This window comes from Chiloscyllium punctatum, chromosome 7 (genome assembly GCF_047496795.1).
Source record: "Chiloscyllium punctatum isolate Juve2018m chromosome 7, sChiPun1.3, whole genome shotgun sequence".
NCBI lineage: Eukaryota > Metazoa > Chordata > Chondrichthyes > Orectolobiformes > Hemiscylliidae > Chiloscyllium > Chiloscyllium punctatum.
The window spans coordinates 112890331-112911281 of record NC_092745.1 but is presented as its reverse complement, the minus strand read 5'-3'; the positions used below and the strand labels follow the sequence as shown (position 1 = coordinate 112911281).

The 20951-nt window shown below is 41.8% G+C and overlaps 1 protein-coding gene across 1 annotated transcript in view; it reads right to left on the bottom strand.

Annotated features, from left to right (window-relative positions):
• Positions 1-190: 190 nt before the first annotated feature.
• Positions 191-20951, bottom strand: part of cnn3a (calponin 3, acidic a) — a 108592-nt gene continuing 87831 nt past the window's right edge. Inside the window, exons 5-7 of the mRNA XM_072574609.1 lie at positions 9269-9385; positions 4845-4991; positions 191-1658 (exon numbers count right to left, since the gene is read on the bottom strand). Of these exons, the coding sequence (XP_072430710.1) occupies positions 1317-1658; positions 4845-4991; positions 9269-9385 (606 nt within the window). The 3' untranslated portion in view covers positions 191-1316. The remainder of the gene's footprint in view (positions 1659-4844; positions 4992-9268; positions 9386-20951) is intronic.

The following is a 20951-nucleotide window of genomic DNA, read 5'->3' as shown; positions in this document are numbered from 1 at the left end:
ACATATCATTTGGCTCAGTTACACATAAAATAAATTGCAATTCATACTGAAGTAGATTATTCGCTTAGGAATTAATCAAATTTAAATAAACAAGTTGCACTATACAGTTCTTCAATATGGAAGTGTTCCAGAGCCACAAGCAAAAAGAAAAATAAGCCAAAAAGGATAGACAATTATTACTAAGCAGACATGTTGTCTCTATAGTAAATTTTATTCACAAAAATGAACCATACACAAAGACATTTATGCCAAAGAAAATGGCAATAAATACAAAAATGAGGAGAGATTCCTACATGGATAAAATATGGCACATAAGTAAAATACATTTAATCTAGAGCAAAAATGGGAAAAAAGCACTGCATTTCATAAAGTCCCTTTTTAGTACAGAAAGCTGTTCAATCAGGTAACTTTGCAAATTATTCCGGTCACTTTATTTGGTTAAACATAATGAGAAGAATGATTTCAATTTTCAAATACATATTTTTGCCTCCACACAGACAACATCCCAATGTACTAAACAATGCATTACATTGAGGTGTATTGTTTTAAACTTAAACTTATTACCCTACATATTGCATAACTAGATTTTTGTCTTAAAAATTCAGGACGTAAAGGTTTAAGGCAGGATCAGATTTTAAGATTTGTATCCCAGTACTTAAATTTTGATCAGGCCCTTTTCTTATTTGCAGCTGTCATGTGCAGTTTCATTTCTAACCTTAGAAGAACCATTATCCACAAACAAGACATTCTTCATAGTTTTTATTTTAGGTTGTGCATTTGAAATGGAATTGGTCCCATACAAAAACAGTTATGAGAAGTTAGAGCAAAACTTAAGACTAAAGGATATGACAAACAGCTGGCTGTAAATGCAGTTTTAAAATGGTTTCAGCTCTTAATATTTGAAACTACATCATAGCTGATAGCAACTTGGTGTAGCAAATATGGACTGTGTTTCCTCCCAAAACCCAAATCAAACATACTATGCAAGATGACAGCAATTAAAGTCAAAGCAACAATTTTTTAAATTGTAGGAAGGTGCCTGGTATTTCTAAATGCTGATTTTAGTTTTTTTCTTTTAAGTCCAAGTGAAATAGAATTGTCTCCAGTAGTTAGAAGTGGTAATTACTGTCACCAGCAAGTGGCAAGTAAAAGGGATAGAAAAGCAAGACAGCAAATACTGCTTTTATGGATTAGCTGTGCGGAGAAAAAGGCAGCAATCCAATCTTTTGGACCTTTAAATTCATGGAAGACTGTGTAGCAAAACCAAAGCTGTCTAGCTAGTTCACAAAAGGCATAATGGGTCATAATACTGCTTTTTAATAATCAACACCGTGATCGGAATAGTCACCACGGTAATCTCCTTGGTACTCATCCTGATACTCTAGGGGATAGTCATCAGGGTATTCACCTTGGTAATCTCCATCACTGTATTCTGAACCATTTGTTCCCTGGCTTCCATTGTGGATTATAGGCTCAGTTGGTGTGGCACAATATTTGGAGTCGTACACCTGCCGTCCAAGGCCATATACAGTCATGCCTGTTTGAGAGGCCCCTTTATTAGTGCCCATCTGCAGCGATATTGTCGAAGTATCACATTTCTCTGTTGACACCTTTTGGTCATAGATGTGTCTTCTGGTACCTGGGGCTGTCATACCAGCCTAGAAACAGTAGAAGATATTGGAATTATGCATACAAACATGGCATCAATACAGTTGTGAAATAAGTGGTAGCCACAACTATGAACTGCAACATGAACATACTGGCAGAAAAATCCATGATTGCCAAAGCTAGAAATACAACATCTAAATTTTCCCAAATTCCCAGACTTAGGTGCAAAAGCATTCTGCCATCAATCACTGCTTTTCACAAATAGTTCAATAAAACATTGTGCAAAGATTACTTAACATACTCGCACACAATCATTTCGAAGTTTAAATGTTTGGAATGGAGCTCTCAAAACATGAGTAATCGCACATTAGGCTTTGAATATAGCATCATCATGACTGTCATTGGAGTCTATTACAAATATATAAACTTCAAAGGATTCAAATTTCTTGCTGTCCAAGAAGCTATAATAAACCTTGGGATGAAAGAGTGGAAGAAATCCAAACAGAAACTGAGCACATTACTAACAGCGCATTTTCCAAGCGTAGCAGCGCTTCTCTTTGCGGGCAAAGGAGGTGAGGTGGGAGGGTGAAATCTAAATGAGAGAAATGGGTTCCAGTTAACTGCCATCATTATAAGCAGTAGTATCAACCGCCTGGAGACGGTTTCCAATCCTTCGTGGTTTGGTCAATGTTTTCAGGCACGCAAAGACCCTTCAGCACTCATATACAGTAAATACTCCACTTCAGCTGAATACAGTAAAATCTACACTTACTTGCAAAGAAAATTGCCTTACAAAGAATTGGTCCGAAGGGTCTGTTTCCGTGCTGTACATCTCTATGACTATGACTCTAAAATGCCCAATTCACATCATTCCCTGAAACATAAAAATTTTAACGCCATCTCAAATTGGAGACTGCTCGGGAAAATTAAAACTCATGTGGCAGGGGAACATGCGAGTTGGATGCAAAATTGGCTATGTGATAGTAAGTAATTAAGGTTATGGCCAACAGGTGTTTTGTAAATGGAAATCGATTTCCAGTGGTGTTCCACAGGGGTCAGTATTAGGTCCCTTACATTTTTGCTTATTAATTTATCATTTAGACTTAAATAAGCATTATTTGGAAATTTGCATATGACAAAATTGATAAAGAAGTGGGTAGTTGTTGACTGTAGAATATCAATAGTTTGGTTTCATGGGTGAAAAAGTGACAATGGAATTTAATCTGGAGAAGTACAAGGTCATGCATTTGGGAAAGCAAATAAAGCAGAAGTGGGACGGTGTTCAGATCAGTAAGGGGGAGTGGGGAAATGAGCCCTTGCAGTCCATGCCCACAGATCCCTTAAGGTAGTAGATAGGTGATAAAAGAAGAATTATGGGATGATTTCCTTCATTGAGTGAGGTATTGAATATAAAGCAGGGAGACAATGCTGGAACTAAATAACACTATGGTTAGGCCACAACTGGAGTTGTGTGCAGTTTTGGTCACCATACTCAGGACGTATGTAACTGCTTACAGTACAGAACAGGGAAGATTCACAAGAGTGTTGTTAGGGGTTAAAACCTGCAACTGTGAAGAAAGATTGGATAGGCTGGGTTGTTTTTCTAAGAACAGAGGAGGCTAAGGAGTGACTTAAGTGAGGTGCACAAAATAATAAAGGGCTTGGATACAGCAGACAGGTGAGTCCCATTTCCTCTAGTGGAAAGGACAGATCAATTACTCGGAGGCACAGGTTTAAGAGAATTGGTTGAAGGATTGGAGAGAACAAGGATAACTCTTGTACAGAGAAGGTGGCGGGTTTCTAAAGTTCACTTCTGGTTTAGTGATTGATGTGAAAACCTGCAACTCATTTTTAACAAAAGCCTGGATCCACACTCGAAGCATTGTAACCTGCAAAGCTATTGACCAAGTGCTCTTAAATGGGATTAGAATAAGTTTATTTAGATGAGACACATACAGCCTGAACAATCTCTTTCTGTATCATAATTTTTCTCTAGTTCTATAGTACATCAACTATAAAGCATAACTTACATTTCAAGACATCTCAGTTAAACTGACAAAGGTAAGTTGGAATTTTAGTTTCATGTGTTTTGCAGGCACATAAAATCACAACCCTGATCACAACATAGATTGATCAGAGTTAAAAATCACACAACACCAGGTTATAGTCCAACAGGTTTAATTGGAAGCACTAGTTTTTGGAGCGCCGCTCCTTCATCAGGTGGTTGTGGAGGACGCAATTATAAAACACACAATTTATAGCAAATAACCTGGTATTATGTGACTTTTAACTTTGTACACCCCAGTCCAACACCAGCGTCTCCAAATCATGACTAGATCGATCAGTTTCTTTTTGAGGTCTGGATGTTAGTTGGGGACCATACAAGCATCATTTTAGACAGGATTAGACTTTAAAAATGAGACTGACATCTCCTACATAATAAAGCTGCAGAATGGAATATAAACATATGCAAATCTCACAAAAATTAAATACTGATTAACAAAATCATCATTCTTCACCTTTCCCTGCTTGACAGCAAAGTTCCAATTTCACTGAAGGATTTCACCATTCAGCAGTTTAGCAGTAATTATCACAGTGTACAAAGAGGAGTAATGTGCGCAGCCCTCCTTGTGGGGGGGGAAAAGAGGGTGCAGGTTGGGTAAGGAAGTTACCAACTGTTCATAAGGTCCAGATGTGTTGCACTCCAATGACCTGAACAGTTTAAAATTAGACTGAAATCAACAGTCAGCAAGTAGAGCAGAGAATGTAGCACCAGCAATTTCCTACTTGCTCATTTGAGTATGGAGTGGAGAAGTCTCTGGAGCCATCAGGATCCACAGCTCAGCAGCTTTTATACTTCCTGCATTATTTGCAAACATTCAGTTCTGATGAAGGGTCACTGGAACCAAAATGTTGACTGTTTCACAGATGCTGCCAGACCTGCTGAGTTTCTCCAGCAGTTTGTTTTAATTCACAAATCTAGTTTTGTCAATAAAGATTCCTACCAAACATCTAATATCAACAGCATCATCCTTCAGTGGTTCTTATTGCAAAGAGCGGGAGAGGAGATGCTAGGATAAAGAGACACCTTTGTGTGAAAGTAAAAAGCAGTTACCGAGCAGGTATACGGAAAGGTTGTAACAAAGAAAGGTGTATGCACCATATTATTCAAAAGTGGGTTGCAGTTGGTTTTAACTGCAGCGTGTCATAAAACTGAAACACACTGGGTAACTTACCTGACTGGCACCTTTGTTTGTTCCCATCTGGAGGCTTATGGTTGTTTGATCGTAAGGTTTTTCGGTATGAGTCTTCGGATCATAAAGGTGTCTTCTAGTCCCATAGGCAGTCATACCTGCTTGGCTAGCACACTTGTTGGTTCCCATCTGAAAACAAGTAAGTTTGTTTAATACTACAAAAAAAACTGAGAACACATGCCTTAATACAAGAATGTCATCTACATCTCAGTTAAATTCAGACATTAATCTGATAGCAGGATTCCAAAGGACCATGTCTGGAATTTTGCTGAGCCTGATCCATTGGTCAGAAAACCAGTAGGGGGAACTCACTGAATTTCCTCAGGGCAGAGTAACAGATGAGAGTGAAAGTAGCCTCTCAGAATCAAGTGGACACCAATGGGCATCCATAAAATAAAGTCCATGGCAGCAGCCATTGTCACCTGCAAGAATGGTGGCAATGGATAGCAATGCATCTGTCAGGTGACCAGGCCATCACCTTGGAACCTCCAGGCAAAATGGTGACACAGAAGGGGGTGGCAAGGTAGGAATAATCACCATATAGATCAAAACTGAGGAAACAGATCTGACATCAGTGCTTTCCAAACATTTTCCCCCTACGTGCCTACGTTCAGACTTAAAAGAATGGTTTGGTAGTGATGGTGATGGAGGTGGAGGAAGAGTGATGACAGTAGAACAGATATTTAACAGCCTTCCTTCTCTCAGGCCTTTTTACATCAGAAATAAGGCCTCAAAGTTTGATCAGTTAGGTTACGCCCATTACTAATGGAGTACTGTGCATCAATATTCACTAAAGAGGAGTTGGTTGAAGATGATCTCAGTGAATGGAGTGTCAAGTTTCAAAGCAAAATTTGTATTAAAAAGGAAAAGGTTTATGCGTCTTAGAAAGTATTATGGTAGATAGGTCCCTGGGTCCCGACAGAATCTGAGAATATGGAGGGAGGCAAGAGACCAAATTGCTGGAGCATTGACAGACATCTTTGTATCCTCTTTGCCCACAGGTGAGGTCCCAGAAGACTGGAGGATAGCCAGTGTTATCCCATTGTTTAAGGAGGGTAGCAGGCTAATCCTGGAAGTTACAGGCCTGAGAGTCTCATGTTGGTGGTAGGGAAATTATAAGAAAAGATTCTCAGGGAGAAGATCTACACACATTCAGAAGGAAATGGACTTTAGCGATAGACAGCATGGCTGTGTGTGGGGGTGGTTGTGCCTCACTAACCTGAACGAGTTTTTTTGAGGTGACGACAATTAATGAGGGAAAAGCGGTTGATGTTATCTACATGGACTTCTGTAAAACCTTTGACAAGGTCCCTCATGGCAGACTGGTACAAAAGGTGAAGTCACATGGTATCAGTGATGAGCTGGCAAGATGCTTACAGAACTGGCTTAATCACAGGAGATAAGAGGATAGGGTGGAAGGATACTTTTCGGAATGGAGGGCTCTGATAGGTGGTGTCCCATGGGGACCAGTGCTGGGACCTCTGCTGTTCGTGATCTATATAAATGATTTTGAGGAAAATGTAGCTAGTCTAATTAGTAAGTTTCCAGACGATACAAAGATTGGTGGAGTTGCAGATAGTGAAGAGAATGGTCACAGGATACAGCAGGATATAGATCAATTGGAGGCATGAGCAGTAAAATTGCAGATGGGAGTTTAATGTAGACAAATGTGAGGTGATGCATTTTGGAAGGACAAGTACAAGTTGAAAAGTTTATACTGAATGGCAGAACCCTTAGAAGTGTTGATATGCAGAGGTGTGCCACTGAAGGTGGCAGTGCAGGTAGATAAGGTAATAAAAAAGACCTATGGCATTCTTGCCTTCATTGGAAGAGGCATTGAGTAGAAGGATAGACAAGTTATGATGCTGCTTTATAGAACTTCAGTTAGGCTACACTTGGAATATTGCATAAAGTTCTGGTCACCACACTACCAGAAGAATTTGGATGCTTTGGATAGGGTACAGAAAAGGTTTAACAGGATGTTGCCTGGAATAGAAGATTTTAGCTATGAAGAAAGGTTGGATAGACTGGATTTGTTTTCACTGGAACGGAAGTTGAGGGGCGACCTAGTAAAAGTTTACAAGATTGTGAATAGCATGGATAGAGTGGAAAGTATGAGGCTCTCTCCCCAGGGTGGAAGAGTCAATTATTAACAGACACAGGTTCAAGGAGCGAGGGACAGGAGATGTTAACAAAAGATGTGCGAGGTAAATTGTTCACACGAAGGGTGGTAAGTGCCTGAAATGTGTTGCCAGAGGTGGTGTTGGAAGCTCACAATAGCAGCATTTAAGAAACACCTGGACGAATACATGAAGAGGAAGGGAATAGAGGGGTACAGATCATGTAAGTGAAGACAGGTTTAGTACAGAAGGGCAAAATGGGGCGATGCAGGCTTGGATGGCTGAAGGGACTGTTCTTTGTTTGTTACTACAAACATGCAAGGATTGTATAGGGTTTTGTAACTGTTATCACTTGATTCTGGATTAGTGGTGCTGGAAGAGCACAGCAGTTCAGGCAACATCTGAGGAGCTTCGAAATAGACGTTTCGGGCAAAGCCCTTCATCAGGAATAAAGGCAGTGAGCCTGAAGCGTGGAGAGATAAGCTAGAGGAGGGTGGGGGTGGGAAGAAAGTAGCAGAGAGTACAATGGGTGAGTGGGGGAGGGGATGAAGGTGATAGGTCAGAGAGGAGAGGGTGGAGTAGATAGGTGGAAAAGGAGATAGGCAGGTAGGACAAGTCCGGACAAGTCATAGGGATAGTGCTGAGCTGGAAGTTTGGAACTAGGGTGAGGTGGGGAAGGGGAAATGAGGAAACTGTTGAAGTCCACATTGATACCCTGGGGTTGAAGTGTTCTGAGGTGGAAGATGAGGTGTTCTTCCTCCAGGCGTCTGGTGGTGAGGGAGCAGCGGTGAAGGAGGCCCAGAACCTCCATGTCCTCGGCAGAGTGGGAGGGGGAGTTGAAATGTTGGGCCAAGGGGCGGTGTGGTTGATTGGTGCGGGTGTCCCGGAGATGTTCCCTCAAGCGCTCTGCTAGGAGGCGCTCAGTTTCCCCAATGTAGAGGAGACCGCATCGGAAGCAACGGATACAATAAAGCATACTAGTGGATGTGTAAGTAAAACTTTGATGGGTGTGGAAGGCTCCTTTAAGGCCTTGGATAGAGGTGAAGGAGGTGGGGTGGGCGCAGGTTTTACAGTTCCTGCGGTGGCAGGGGAAAGTCCCAGGATGGGAGGGTGAGTTGAAGGGGGGCGTGGACCTGACCAGGTAGTCACGGAGGGAACGGTCTTTGCGGAAGACGGAAAGGGGTGGGGAGGGAAATATATTCCTGGTGGTGGGTCTGTTTGGACGTGGCAGAAATGTCGGCGGATGATTTAGTTTATGCGAAGGTTGGTAGGGTGGGAGGTGAGCACCAGGGGCGTTCTGTCCTTGTTACGGTTGGAGGGGTGGGGTCTGAGGGCGGAGGTGCAGGATGTGGACGAGATGCGTTGGAGGGCATCTTTAACCACGTGGGAAGGGAAATTGCGGTCTCTAAAGAAGGAGGCCATCTGGTGTGTTCTGTGGTGGAACTGGTCCTCCTGGGAGCAGATACGGCGCAGGCAGAGGAATTGGGAATACGGGATGGCATTTTTGCAAGAGGTAGGGTGGGAAGAGGTGTAATCCAGGTAGCTGTGGGAGTCGGTGGGTTTGTAAAAAATGTCAGTGTCAAGTCGGTCGTCATTAATGGAGATGGAGAGGTCCAGGAAGGGGAGGGAGGTGTCAGAGATGGTCCAGGTAAATTTAAGGTCAGGGTGGAATGTGTTGGTGAAGTTGATGAATTGCTCAACCACCTCGCGGGAGCACGAGGTGGCGCCAATGCAGTCATCAGTGTAGCGGAGGAAGAGGTGGGGATTGGTGCCGGTGTAATTACGGGAGATCAAACACTTGAGCAGAGCAATGCAGCTACAGTGGCTAGTTTTGAGCGCACCAGGGGTTAAAATATTTTTTATTCATCAAGGACCCCTCGAGATTTTCTTGTGGGCTACATTTTCATTCTCCCTAACTCCTTTATTAGGTGATACAGTCACTTCCTTATATGTGGTATGAGTATTTGAACTCACTCAGAAGCAGAATTAGGAGAATTTTTAAAAAAACATTACCACGGTTAAAACTCAAAACTATACCAGTGCATTTAAATTGGCATATAATAACAAGTACAAGTTAGCAACAATTTAAAAAAAAATTGACAGCAATACACAAAATGCCATCTCTGTAAACATGCTAACTATGCACTGGGAGGTTACAGGTGTACAATTGCATGTTTATTTCTAACAGTCACTGGACTCCCCACTTGCTTGATCTCACCTTTTCCAATGAGCTCTGCCCCACTGGAAGAGAGAAATACCTTGCAAATGCAAATAATCAATGGCTACCTGAAGTCCAATTACACTTTGTCCAGCTTTCAGTTTTTCCTCCTTGAAGTGCCTTTCCTGTTTATCTGCATATTTAACGCCAATGTCCATTCTTGTGTGAAAGCCTTTCGTTTTTGCCTGCTCAAAAGAAATCAGATATGGTGACATTAAATTCAAGCCTGAAGGTAACTGTCAATTCAAACAATGCTTCCTGTTGAACAGGATTTGAAAAGCAACTTACAAACATTAACAGCAAAGTTACAAACGGAAATGAAGACTAAACAAAAGGAGGAATTAAGTCAAACAAATACAATTTTGCAAAGTACTTGTTTTGCAGAACTGCTTCAGAATCTTCAGGTTAACTCCAGTAATGAATCAGAAATATTCCTGGTTTATAAATCAAAACTTATCTTAGTTCAATCAAAATTACACTTTAATCTCCCCCAGTGCTTTCTACCGCCTTACTACATGTTCTCTAAATTTAACAAACAGAAACATTCTTTTTGCGAAACTACTTAGTCAAAAACCTAATCAAACTTCCTTAGATAGACTTTCAAAGTAGAAATTTCAAACTTGCAGATAACACTGATTTATTTTAAACAATTGCTGTTAATTGATGTTTAATTGCCTGCCTCATTTTAAGCAAATATTAGAACACAATTAGGTTTTCTTAGTCACCCAATTCCACCTGCTTGTTATGATCCCAGCTGAAATTACTACTGGACAAGTCAGATCTCAGAATGAAATCTGGCTTGGTAGGTCATATCTACTTGCTTGGTTAAAAACAATGACTGCAGATGCTGGAAACCAGATTCTGGATTAGTGGTGCTGGAAGGGCACAGCAGTTCAGGCAACATCTGAGGAGCAGTAAAATCGACGTTTCGGGCAAAAGCCCTTCATCAGGAATAAAGACAGAGAACCTGAAGCGTGGAGAGATAATCGAGAGGAGGGTGGGGGTGGGGAGAAAGTAGTATAGAGTACAATAGGTGAGTGGGGGAGGGGATGAAGGTGATGGGTCAGGTGCGGGGGAGGGTGGAGTGGATAGGTGGAAAAGAAGATAGGCAGGTAGGACAAGTCATGGGGACAGTGTTGAGCTAGAAATTTGGAACTAGGGTGAGGTGGGGGAAGGGGAAATGAGGAAGCTGTTGAAGTCCACATTGATGCCCTGGGGTTGAAGTGTTCCGAGGCGGAAGATGAGGTGTTCTTCCTCCAGGCGTCTGGTGGTGAGGGAGCTGCAGTGAAGGAGGCCCAGGACCCCCATGTCCTCGGCAGAGTGGGAGGGGGATTTAAATGTTGTGCCACAGGGCGATCTGGTTGATTGGTGCGGGTGTCCCGGAGATGTTCCCTAAAGCGCTTTGCTAGGAGGCGTCCAGTCTCCCCAGTGTAGAGGAGACCACATCAGAATGAAGGGCCTTTGCCCAAAACATCGATTTTACTGCTCCTCGGATGCTGCCTGAACTGCTGTGCTCTTCCAGCACCACTAATCCAGATATCTACTTGCTTGTCATTTAATAAGGCAATCTTTCACTGAAACGTGAACACGACTACAAATTTGTTTTCAACAATAAAACAGAAGGTTGAAGACCAAGAAAAATAAAATTAAGATCAACTGAAGCCAAGCTAAAGTTTAAAAGTTGTCTAAACATGGCAAGACAAAATCGTATCTATACCACAATATCATCGCTGGACAGTTACTTAAAATCCACAGAAATTTTTCTTTCCTGTACAATCTGTAGATTTGACCTAAATGCATTTCATTCCTGTCCTGTAGGCTGCAAAGTTTTTTTCCCTGGAACTCTCAAACATGTGATAGCATAAGATTTGCTCAGGCTTTCAATAATCTGCAGAGTTCTAACCCAACACTCCTCATCAGGATGTTTCACAAACTACAATCTTACACAGAGGCAACTTATTCCCATAACTGTTATAAAGAATCTCATCTTTTAGGGCAGATTATTCAACTTCAATCATCTGCTTCCAACTGAACCACCAATTTTTTGAATTAAATTTAAAACAAGTTGCTCAACCTAAATTCTGTTGAAGCTAATAGATTAAATGTATTTGTTCTCTTACCATAAATGTCAGGAGTCCTTGCTGCTCTCTCTGACACATACAGGGTTTCAGGTAATGGTTTCAGAAAGGCTGACCCCATTAAAAGACCATTACAAAAATAGCCAAACTAATTTAAAACCCAAACCCATAAACGTTACATAAAAATCTTAGATCTTTCACCAGACCTTCCCAAAAGAGGAAAAATTTATATTTTGAGACAAAGTTTCATTTTCCAGCATGGGTTCAATTCCCAATCCGTCGGAGATTACCACGAAGGACTATTTCTCAACCTTTCCCATCACCCGAGGCATGGTGACCCTTAGGTCAAGCCATCACCAGCTGTCGGTCTCTAATTGACAACAGCCTATAGTCGGATAGGACTATGGAGAGTTACATCAAATGAATTTTATGGTAACCATATTTTTTACAAAAGTCCATTTGCATTCCATTTCCTTTGTACTTGCTCTTGATAAAGTGTCCACTGTAACACTGATTTTTCCAGGTGCACGAGTGATTTTTTAAAGTTGTATGGCTGAAAGACTAAGCTTCGTTGAAGCAACTTCAAATTTCTGCTTTCCAAAAAAAGGTTTTGGCCCAAATGGATGAGAACTTCTCCCGCATTGCTGGGAATGCATATTTCACAAACAAACATATAAATCAACACAAGACTCTGTCTCCTTCACAACTAAATATTTCGGTGGTCATGAAGTCAGTTTCTTAGAAAAACGGATATGTCGCTCGATTCCCATGTCATCATCTCGTAGTAAAATTACATCTGCACCATTATCGATCACCAACACATTCCACCCTGACCTTAAATTTACCTGGACTATCTCTGACACCTCGCTCCCCTTCCTGGACCTCTCCATCTCCATTAGTGACGACCGACTTGACACTGACATTTTTACAAACCCACCGACTCCCATAGCAACCTGGATTACACCTCTTCCCACCCTACCTCTTGCAAAAATGCCATCCCGTATTCCCAATTCCTCTGCCTGCGCCGTATCTGCTCCCAGGAGGACCAGTTCCACCATAGAACACACCAGATGGCCTCCTTCTTTAGAGACCACAATTTCCCTTCCCACGTGGTTAAAGATGCCCTCCAATGCATCTCGTCCACATCCCGCACCTCCGCCCTCAGACCCCACCCCTCTAACCGTAACAAGGACAGAACGCCCCTGGTGCTCACCTTCCACCCTACAAACCTTCGCATCAACCAAATCATCCGCCAACATTTCTGCCACCTCCAAAAAGACCCCACCACCAGGGATATATTTCCCTCCCCACCCCTTTCCGCCTTCCGCAAAGACCGTTCCCTCCGTGACTACCTGGTCAGGTCCACACCCCCCTACGACCCACCCTCCCATTCTGGCACTTTCCCCTGCCACCGCAGGAACTGTAAAACCTGCGCCCACACCTCCTCCCACGGCCCTAAAGGAGCCTTCCACATCCATCAAAGTTTTACCTGCACATCCACTAATATCATTTATTGTATCCATTGCTCCCGATGTGGTCTCCTCTACATTGGGGAGACTGGGCGCCTCCTAGCAGAGCGATTTAGGGAACATCTCCGAGACACCCGCACCAATCAACCAAACCGCCCCATGGCCCAACATTTCAACTCCCCCTCCCACTCTGCCGAGGACATGGAGGTCCTGGGCCTCCTTCACCGCCGTTCCCTCACCACCAGACGCCTGGAGGAAGAACGCCTCATCTTCCGCCTCCGAACACTTCAACCCCAGGGCATCAATGTGGACTTCAACAGCTTCCTCATTTCCCTTTCCCCCACCTCATCCTAGTTTCAAACTTCCAGCTCAGTAACTGTCTCTTTGACTTGCCCGGACTTGTCCGACCTGCCTATCTTCTTTTCCACCTATCCACTCCACCCTCTCCTCCTTGACCTATCACCTTCATCTCCTCCCCCACTCACCCATTGTACTCTCTGCTACTTTCTCCCCACCCCCACCCTCCTCTAGCTTATCTCTCCACGCTTCAGGCTCACCGCCTTTATTCCTGATGAAGGGCTTTTGCCCGAAACGTCGATTTCGAAGCTACTTGGATGCTGCCTGAACTGCTGTGCTCTTCCAGCACCACTAATCCAGTATTTGGTTTTCAGCATCTGCAGTCATTGTTTTTACCTAACTGGTTGTATTCAGGCAATCGAAATCACGCAATTACTTTACTGTTTAAACATAAGGATGTTGCGAGCACATATTTTACCTCAAATTGCTTGACGTTTGCACTTTTGTTACAAAAGTTGACATCTCTTTGGTGCTCTCAATGGAACTTTGCTACATCCTTTTAGCAATTTGGTTTTGGTGATGTATTGTGCACATAGAATTCTTTCAACATAGTCCTGCAATTATGAAATTGTGATAAAAGCAGCCTGTACTTTTTGTGTTTACTTTGCAATAATATCTTCCTGAATTTCTGCCGACCCATCGGTTTTTACACCATCAGAGATGAGATTTGCCAAAGATTTAGTTGTATAATGGCATTGTTCACCATAAACTTGAGCAAATTTCTTTTGACTTGAATCTGTAAAATGCTGTTTTATAAGTACTCATTCTCAATTCTGATATTTTTATTTCACTTGCTTTCACTACCATCATATCTCTAACAGATTAAATGAGACACTTGCCAATTATTAGCTCTGCCCAGAATACTCACTACATAATTTGCAATGAGTCTCTGAATTCATAAGGTTCAGTGAATTTTGCTTTTGAATAGCTCCCAGGGAAATGTGTTAGTAGTAACACCAGCAACAAAATTTCAAACTTTGTCCTTTTTATCTGCTCTAGATTTCATTGTTTACTGAGCACTCTTCAAACGCTTCTCCATCAATTTTCATGCTTTGGACAATTTCTCCCAAACTCAAAAACACAGACTGTAAATATAGCCTCTAAGTTTTTGTTTTATCAATTTAAGTGATCTCTTCATGTCCACATTAGTCCAAAAGGAATGAATTTGGTGGACTTAAGAGCATGTCGAAGGGTAAATAGTAACGAGGGGATTTCTATATCCCAATAGTTAGGGTATCAACAGCAATAAGCTCTAATCAACGCTGTCAAAGTTTGATGCAATTGCTTCCATGCAGGAGATTAAGACTGTGGGTAATAAGCAGATGATGTAAATTCTCATTCCTAAACTAGTCATCATTTCTTTAAATAATGGTGCTGTAAAATCTGAACCATAATCTGATGCTTCTTTAGGGTAATTCAGATCTTGCATAAAAAAAACTAACTTATCCACTGTGATTTTTGTAGTAATATTTCCTAAAGGCACTGCTCCAGAAAGTTTTGTTGAAATGTTCAGAACCTTTAAAAGATACTAATTCATATTCCTTGTTTTAGATAGGGATCCTAAACAAATTATAGGACTCTGCTAACTGGCTTCTTTGAAAGCTGGTGACAAGAGTTAAAGATGTAGGTTTAATTGAAATTTCCCCATTGTTTCACATGGCATGGCAGGCAAAATCTGACCATAATTTTATGCAATCTTGACCAATAAGAATGTTTAATATTTAAGCATGTGCTTTCCTAAAAGCTCACTAAATTCCACTGGAATTTTGTGAGCCATTTTGAAGATTTTATAAAACTCAGATGGAACTTCCATCTGGTGGACCACTGCCTGGTAGACCCATGAGTTTCTCATCGACAGATGGATGAGGTGGTCTCTATCTCCTCATTAGTATTTTGTCTTTCAAGTAATGCTTGGGTCTGACTCAAAAGCATTCCAAGTGGGTTGTCTGCTATAACTCAATTCAGGAAAGGGTTGCTACATTTCTATTAAAGAAGATGGGTCAAACACATTAGTCTCACTTTTTACCTGCATCCTTTGAGCTAAATTCTCAACAGTATCCAATAACAAATTCCAAATCATTTTCCTGTCTCAGATTCCTTTTCTTCCTGTTTACATCAGTAAACAATCCAGGATGTTCTTCCTGTAACACATCTTACCTCCACTGGTTGTTCCACTACTCTCGTGAGGCACATATGCTTTTGTTAAATTCATTTTTGTGGGATGTGGGGGGGGTCACTGGCTGGCTAGCATTTATTGCCCATCCCTAGTTGCTCTTGAGGTGGTGGTGTGCTGCTTTCTTTAACTGCTGCAGTCCACCTGCTGTGGGTTCACCCACAATGCTACTAAGGAGGGAATTCCAGGATTTTGACCCAGTAACAATGGACAGTGAAGGAATGCAGATATATTTCCAAGCCAGGATGGTGAGTGGCTTGGAGAGGAACTTGGTATCTGCTGCTCTTGTCTTTCTAGATTGAAGTGGTTATGGATTTGGAAGGTGCTGTCTGAGGATCTTTGGTGAATTTCCACTGTGCATCTTCTAGATAGTGCACACTTCTGATACTGAGCATCGGTAGTGGAGGGAGTAGATGCTTGTGGATACAGTTCCAATCAATTGGGCTGCTTTGTCCTGGATGGTATCAGGCCGAGTGTTGTTGGGGCTACACTAACCCAGGCAAGTGGGGAACATTCCATCATACTACTGACTTGTGCCTTGTAGATAGTGGACAGGTTTCGGGTGTCAGGAGTTGAGTTACTCACTGTAGCATTCCTAGCCTCTGACCTGCTTTTAAAGCCACTGAATTTATGTGGTGAATCTAGTTGAGTTTTTAATCAATGATAACTCTCAGGATGTTGATGGTGGGGGGATTCAGTGACGGTAACACCATTGAATGTCAAGGACCAGTGATCAGATTGTCTCTTAGTACATAGAACATTGCAGCGCAGTACAGGCCCTTCAGTCCTCAATGTTGCGCCGACTGTGTAAGCAATCTGAAGCCCATCTAACCTACACTATTCCATTTTCATCCATATGTTTATCCAATGATCATTTAAATTTAAATGTTCCACACCCCTACTACTCTAAGTAAAGAAACTACCTCTGACATCTGTCCTGTATCTATCACCTCTCAATTTAAAGATATGCCCCTTCATGCTAGCCATCACCATCTGAGGAAATGGCTCTCACTGTTGCGGATGAGTTGTAGGATGGAGCTCGGAGGAAGGCAGGTACTCTCACAATAAATTGGTGATGGTCAAAGCCTGGCGTTTGTGTGCATGAATGTTACTTGCCACTTTTCAGCCCAAGTCCAGATCTTGTTGCATTTGGACATGGACTGCTTCAGTGTCTCAGGAATCATGAATGGTGCTGAACATTGTGCAATCAGTGATGAACATCCCCATTCTGACCTTATGATGAAAGAAAGGTCATTGATGAAGCGGCTGAAGATGGTTGGGCAGGACACTGCCCTGAAGGACTCTGGCTTGGACCTGCCCAAAATTTTCCAAAATCAAATCAATTCCATATACAGGAATTTATTTCACTACTGCAACTATAGCTTCTCCAGTTATTAACTCACACTTTAATCCATACCTGAATAATTGGACTCATTTTTTAAATCTGCATATACCTCCAAATCAACATTTCTTCCCTCAGTAAACCCTCCAGAAGGCAAACATGATCATAATCCAGCAAGTGATTGACTGGCACCAATGTGCATCAACTTAATGGGAGTAATAATTCTCTTTTTTGCAATAAAATAGTCAGAACCTCCAGTGATGGGATTCAATTTGAAAACTATTTTCCTAATATTGACACGACTGTCCAGAGTCATTCTTCTCTCAGAAATGTTGCCATAATCCCACAAAACCAAGGGTTGCTCTTTATTGAGAGAGACCAGGTGACTGGTGATGGACATGAGGGACAGCACATCTCAGGTGAAAGGAGAGGTTGAGAAAGGAGAGTCTTTTAATGGTAACCTCAGCTGATGCTGAGCCATAAAGACACTGGCACACAGGCCATTCGGCCCATCAAGTCCGCCTTTCTATTCCCTCTGGACTTGCTTTCTGGCCGTAACCTTTGATCCCTTTATCAATCAAGAACCTGTCCATCTAGTCTTAAATGACCTGGCCTCCACAGCCTTCTGTGGCAATGAGTTCCACAGATTCCATAATCTGCTGAAGAAATTCCTCCTCATCTCAGTTCGAAAGAGTTGTTCTTTTATTCTGAGGCTGTGCCCTCAGGTCCTAGTCTACCCTACTAGTGGAAACATCTTCTCCATGTCCACTCTATCCTGACCTCCGTATCCTGTTGTTCATGATTTCCATTGTCAGCCATGGTTGTCTTGCCCTCCCTTAGTTAATCCTTGGGATAAATTTCTGCTGCGCCTCCCAAATTGCTCCCAGAAACTCCTGCCATTGCTGTTCCACCATCTTCCCTGCTTAGTTCCCCTTCCAATCAACTCTGGTCAGCTCCCTCCTAATGTTTTTACTGTTACCCTCGACTCCACTGTAATACAATTATATCTAATTCAAGCTTCTCCCTCTCAAACTGCAGGGTGAATTCTATCACTTTATGGTCACTGCCCGCTTAGGGGTCCCTTCACCTTGAGCTGCCTCATCAAATTTGCCTCATTACACATCACAAAATCCAGAGTCGCCTGTTCCTTAGTGGGCTCTACCACAAGCTGCTCAAAAAATAAACCAACCTGATTTTTTTCCCCAGTCCACCTGCATTTTAACGTTCCCTATGATTATTATCATAGCGCCCTTCTTACATGTATTTGCTATTTTCTGATTTCTTTCCTTCCCTGCATCCTAACTACTGCTGGGGGACCTGTACACTCCCATTAGGGTTTTTTTCCCCCCTCTGAAGTTCCTCAACTCTACCCACACAGTCTACACCTTCCAAATTTATATTGTTTCTTGCTTTTAATTTCTTACTTCAACCCCACCACCTCTGCCTTATCTCTGCCAATCCTTTCGAAAGGACATGCATCCTTGGATATTTCGATCCCAGTCCTGATCCCCTTGCAGCTCTATAATACTCACAGCAGTGTATCCTGCTTACGTGCTGAGCTTAGATTAGATTACTTACAGTGTGGAAACAGTCCCTTCGGCCCAATAAGTCCACACCGACCCTCAGAAGAGCAACCCACCCAGACCCATTCCCCTACATTTACCCCTTCACCTAACACTATGGGCAATTTAGCAAGGCCAATTCACCTAACCTGCACATTTTTGCACTGTGGGAGGAAACCAGAGCACCCGGAGGAAACCCATGCAGACACTGGGAGAATGTGCAAACTCCACACAGACAGCTGCCTGAGGCGGGAATTGAACCCGGGTCTCTGCCGCTGAGGCAGCAGTGCTAACCACTGGGCCACCGTGCCATCCCGAGCTTGAAGTGAGACTCCTGACCCCTCCCATACTCTGTCCTATCAACTTGTTCTAGAAACTTTAATAACCTCTTCTGAGCCCTCCTTCTATTCAACTTCAAAACTTTTCCATGCAAGTGAACACCCTCCAAACTGCTCCATTCCAACTCTTTCCATCCAAAACCCTGCACAGTTGGCATCAGTTTGCATCACAAACCAAACCCTTTCCTAAGAAAGCATGCTCTCTTTGTACTACCACAACAGTTTTAATACCCAATTCTTTCCTGATGCCTTTTTGAAGATTCTTCAGACTCCTACAACTGCAACCAGTTGCCCCATTTAATGTCCAGCGATTGGCACTGGTATATCCAGTTTTATTACAATAGAAACAATTTTCTTCATGTATCACTTTTTGGTTTTAAACACTCTCCTTTATTGCCTTGCTTACCTTTGTTCTGTAAAAGTTGTATCTCTTCGATCCACACATTTTCAATTTCTTAAAATGTCTTTGTAATTTTCTCATCTGTAACAGTCTGCATGAGGTTTCATGGGTACCCGCCAGCATTGCTAAATAAGGTTTCAGGTTTACAGGAATGCTATTTCTGAATTCTTCCATAATCATAATTTCCCTTGCGCTCTCAATTTTTTTTCCTAATTTTAACAACTGAAACCAGTGAACCCATCGCATTGCTTCCATTTTTGCAAATTTGACAAATATTTTATTAGGTTTCTTTCAGAGTCTTAAAATTTTTAATTTGATAAACTTTCAGTATAGCATTTTTAAACAATTTCATAATCATTGTTTTTCTGACAAAATTACACACACACACACACACACACACATAAACATACAAAGTCATATCAGTACTTGTCAAAACACTACAGCATTAAAATCCAATAATCTTTTTGTGATTTCAGGTGTCCAGCTACCTTCTTAAGTGAATCTTTTAGAATACAGAAGAGTGCAGAACAAGTACAGTCCCTTTAGTTCACCACATCTGTACTGACCATGATGTGATTCTAAACTAACGCCATTCGCCTGAACAGGGTCCATATACCTCTACTCTCTGCCTGTTCATGCGCCTGTCCAAATGTCTCTTAAAACACAGCTACCATATTTGCTTTTACCACTTCTTCTGCCAGTGCATTCCAGGTTGCTATCACCCTCACTTGCCTCACACATCTCCTTTCAACTTACTCTCCCTCACCTTAAACCTATGCCTCCTAGTATTTGATATTTCTACCCTGGGAAACAGACCCTTGAAAATTCATCATATCCACATCACTCAATTTTACATACTTCCATCAGATCACCCTCAGTTTCTGAAACTGTCAGAACGATCTAAGTTTGTCCAAACTCTCCTCACAGTGAACACATTCCAATCCGGGTAACATCCTAGTAAGCATCTTTTGCATTCTCGTTAAAGCCCCCACATCGTTCCCATATTGTGGTGACCAGAACTGCACACAACATTCCAAATGTAGCTTAACTGAAGTTTTACACAGCTGCAACATGACTTGCCAAATTCTGCACTCAATACCTCAACCTATGAAGAGAAGCATGCACGACACCTTCTTTACTACCTTATTCACTTGTGTTGCCACATTCAACATGACCCCAAGATCTCCCTATATATCCCAGGACCCTGCCATTGACTGCATACTTTCCTCTTGAATTGACCTCCTAAAATGCATCACCTCATCTCTGGATTAATCTGCATTTTCCTGTCTAGCTTTCCTACTCATCTGTATCCTGCTACATCCTTTCTCACTAAACACAAATCCACCAATTTTCATGTCAAAGTCATCCTCAATAAATCTAGGCACTAATGATAAATTCATAATTAAAACCAACATCTCATTGGAATCAGAGTCACCTTCTAAACAACTGCCTCTCGTCTTTCTTTACTTAAATCAGCTTGTTTAATTTCTCTCTCTCTTTGGAGGCAAGTTTTTTTAAAATTGTATTCGCACTAGATTTTTTTCCCCCAATCTTCTTTCCAATTTGAGAATTTTCAATTCAACGTCCCTTTCCAGTTTCCCACTTATCTTTTCATTCCTCTTTCTCAAAGATTTTAAAAAACAAAATCTATTATTGTATCTTAGCTAATTATAGCAGTAACATTTCAATTTTAGGTTTTCTTTCCAATTATAAATGCTCAATAATCTGCATCTCCTTCCTACAAGATTTTGATTTTATTTCTACCTTCAGTCTATCTACTCAATCTATCATTTCAAATAATATACTATTACATCATCTACAGGTTGTTCAGCTATAACGCATGTTTAGTTAAACGCTAATTTGCTGTAACACGACTATGAATTGGGACACTGCTTCTAAAGCTAACACGTGTGTTGGCTGTAACATAATTACATCGCCAACAGTTTAAGTGCTGTTTCTAAAGTGCGATTTTTTAATAGTGCGGGGTTGCACAAGAATGCAACCATCCCGTTATAGAAGAATTACCCATATT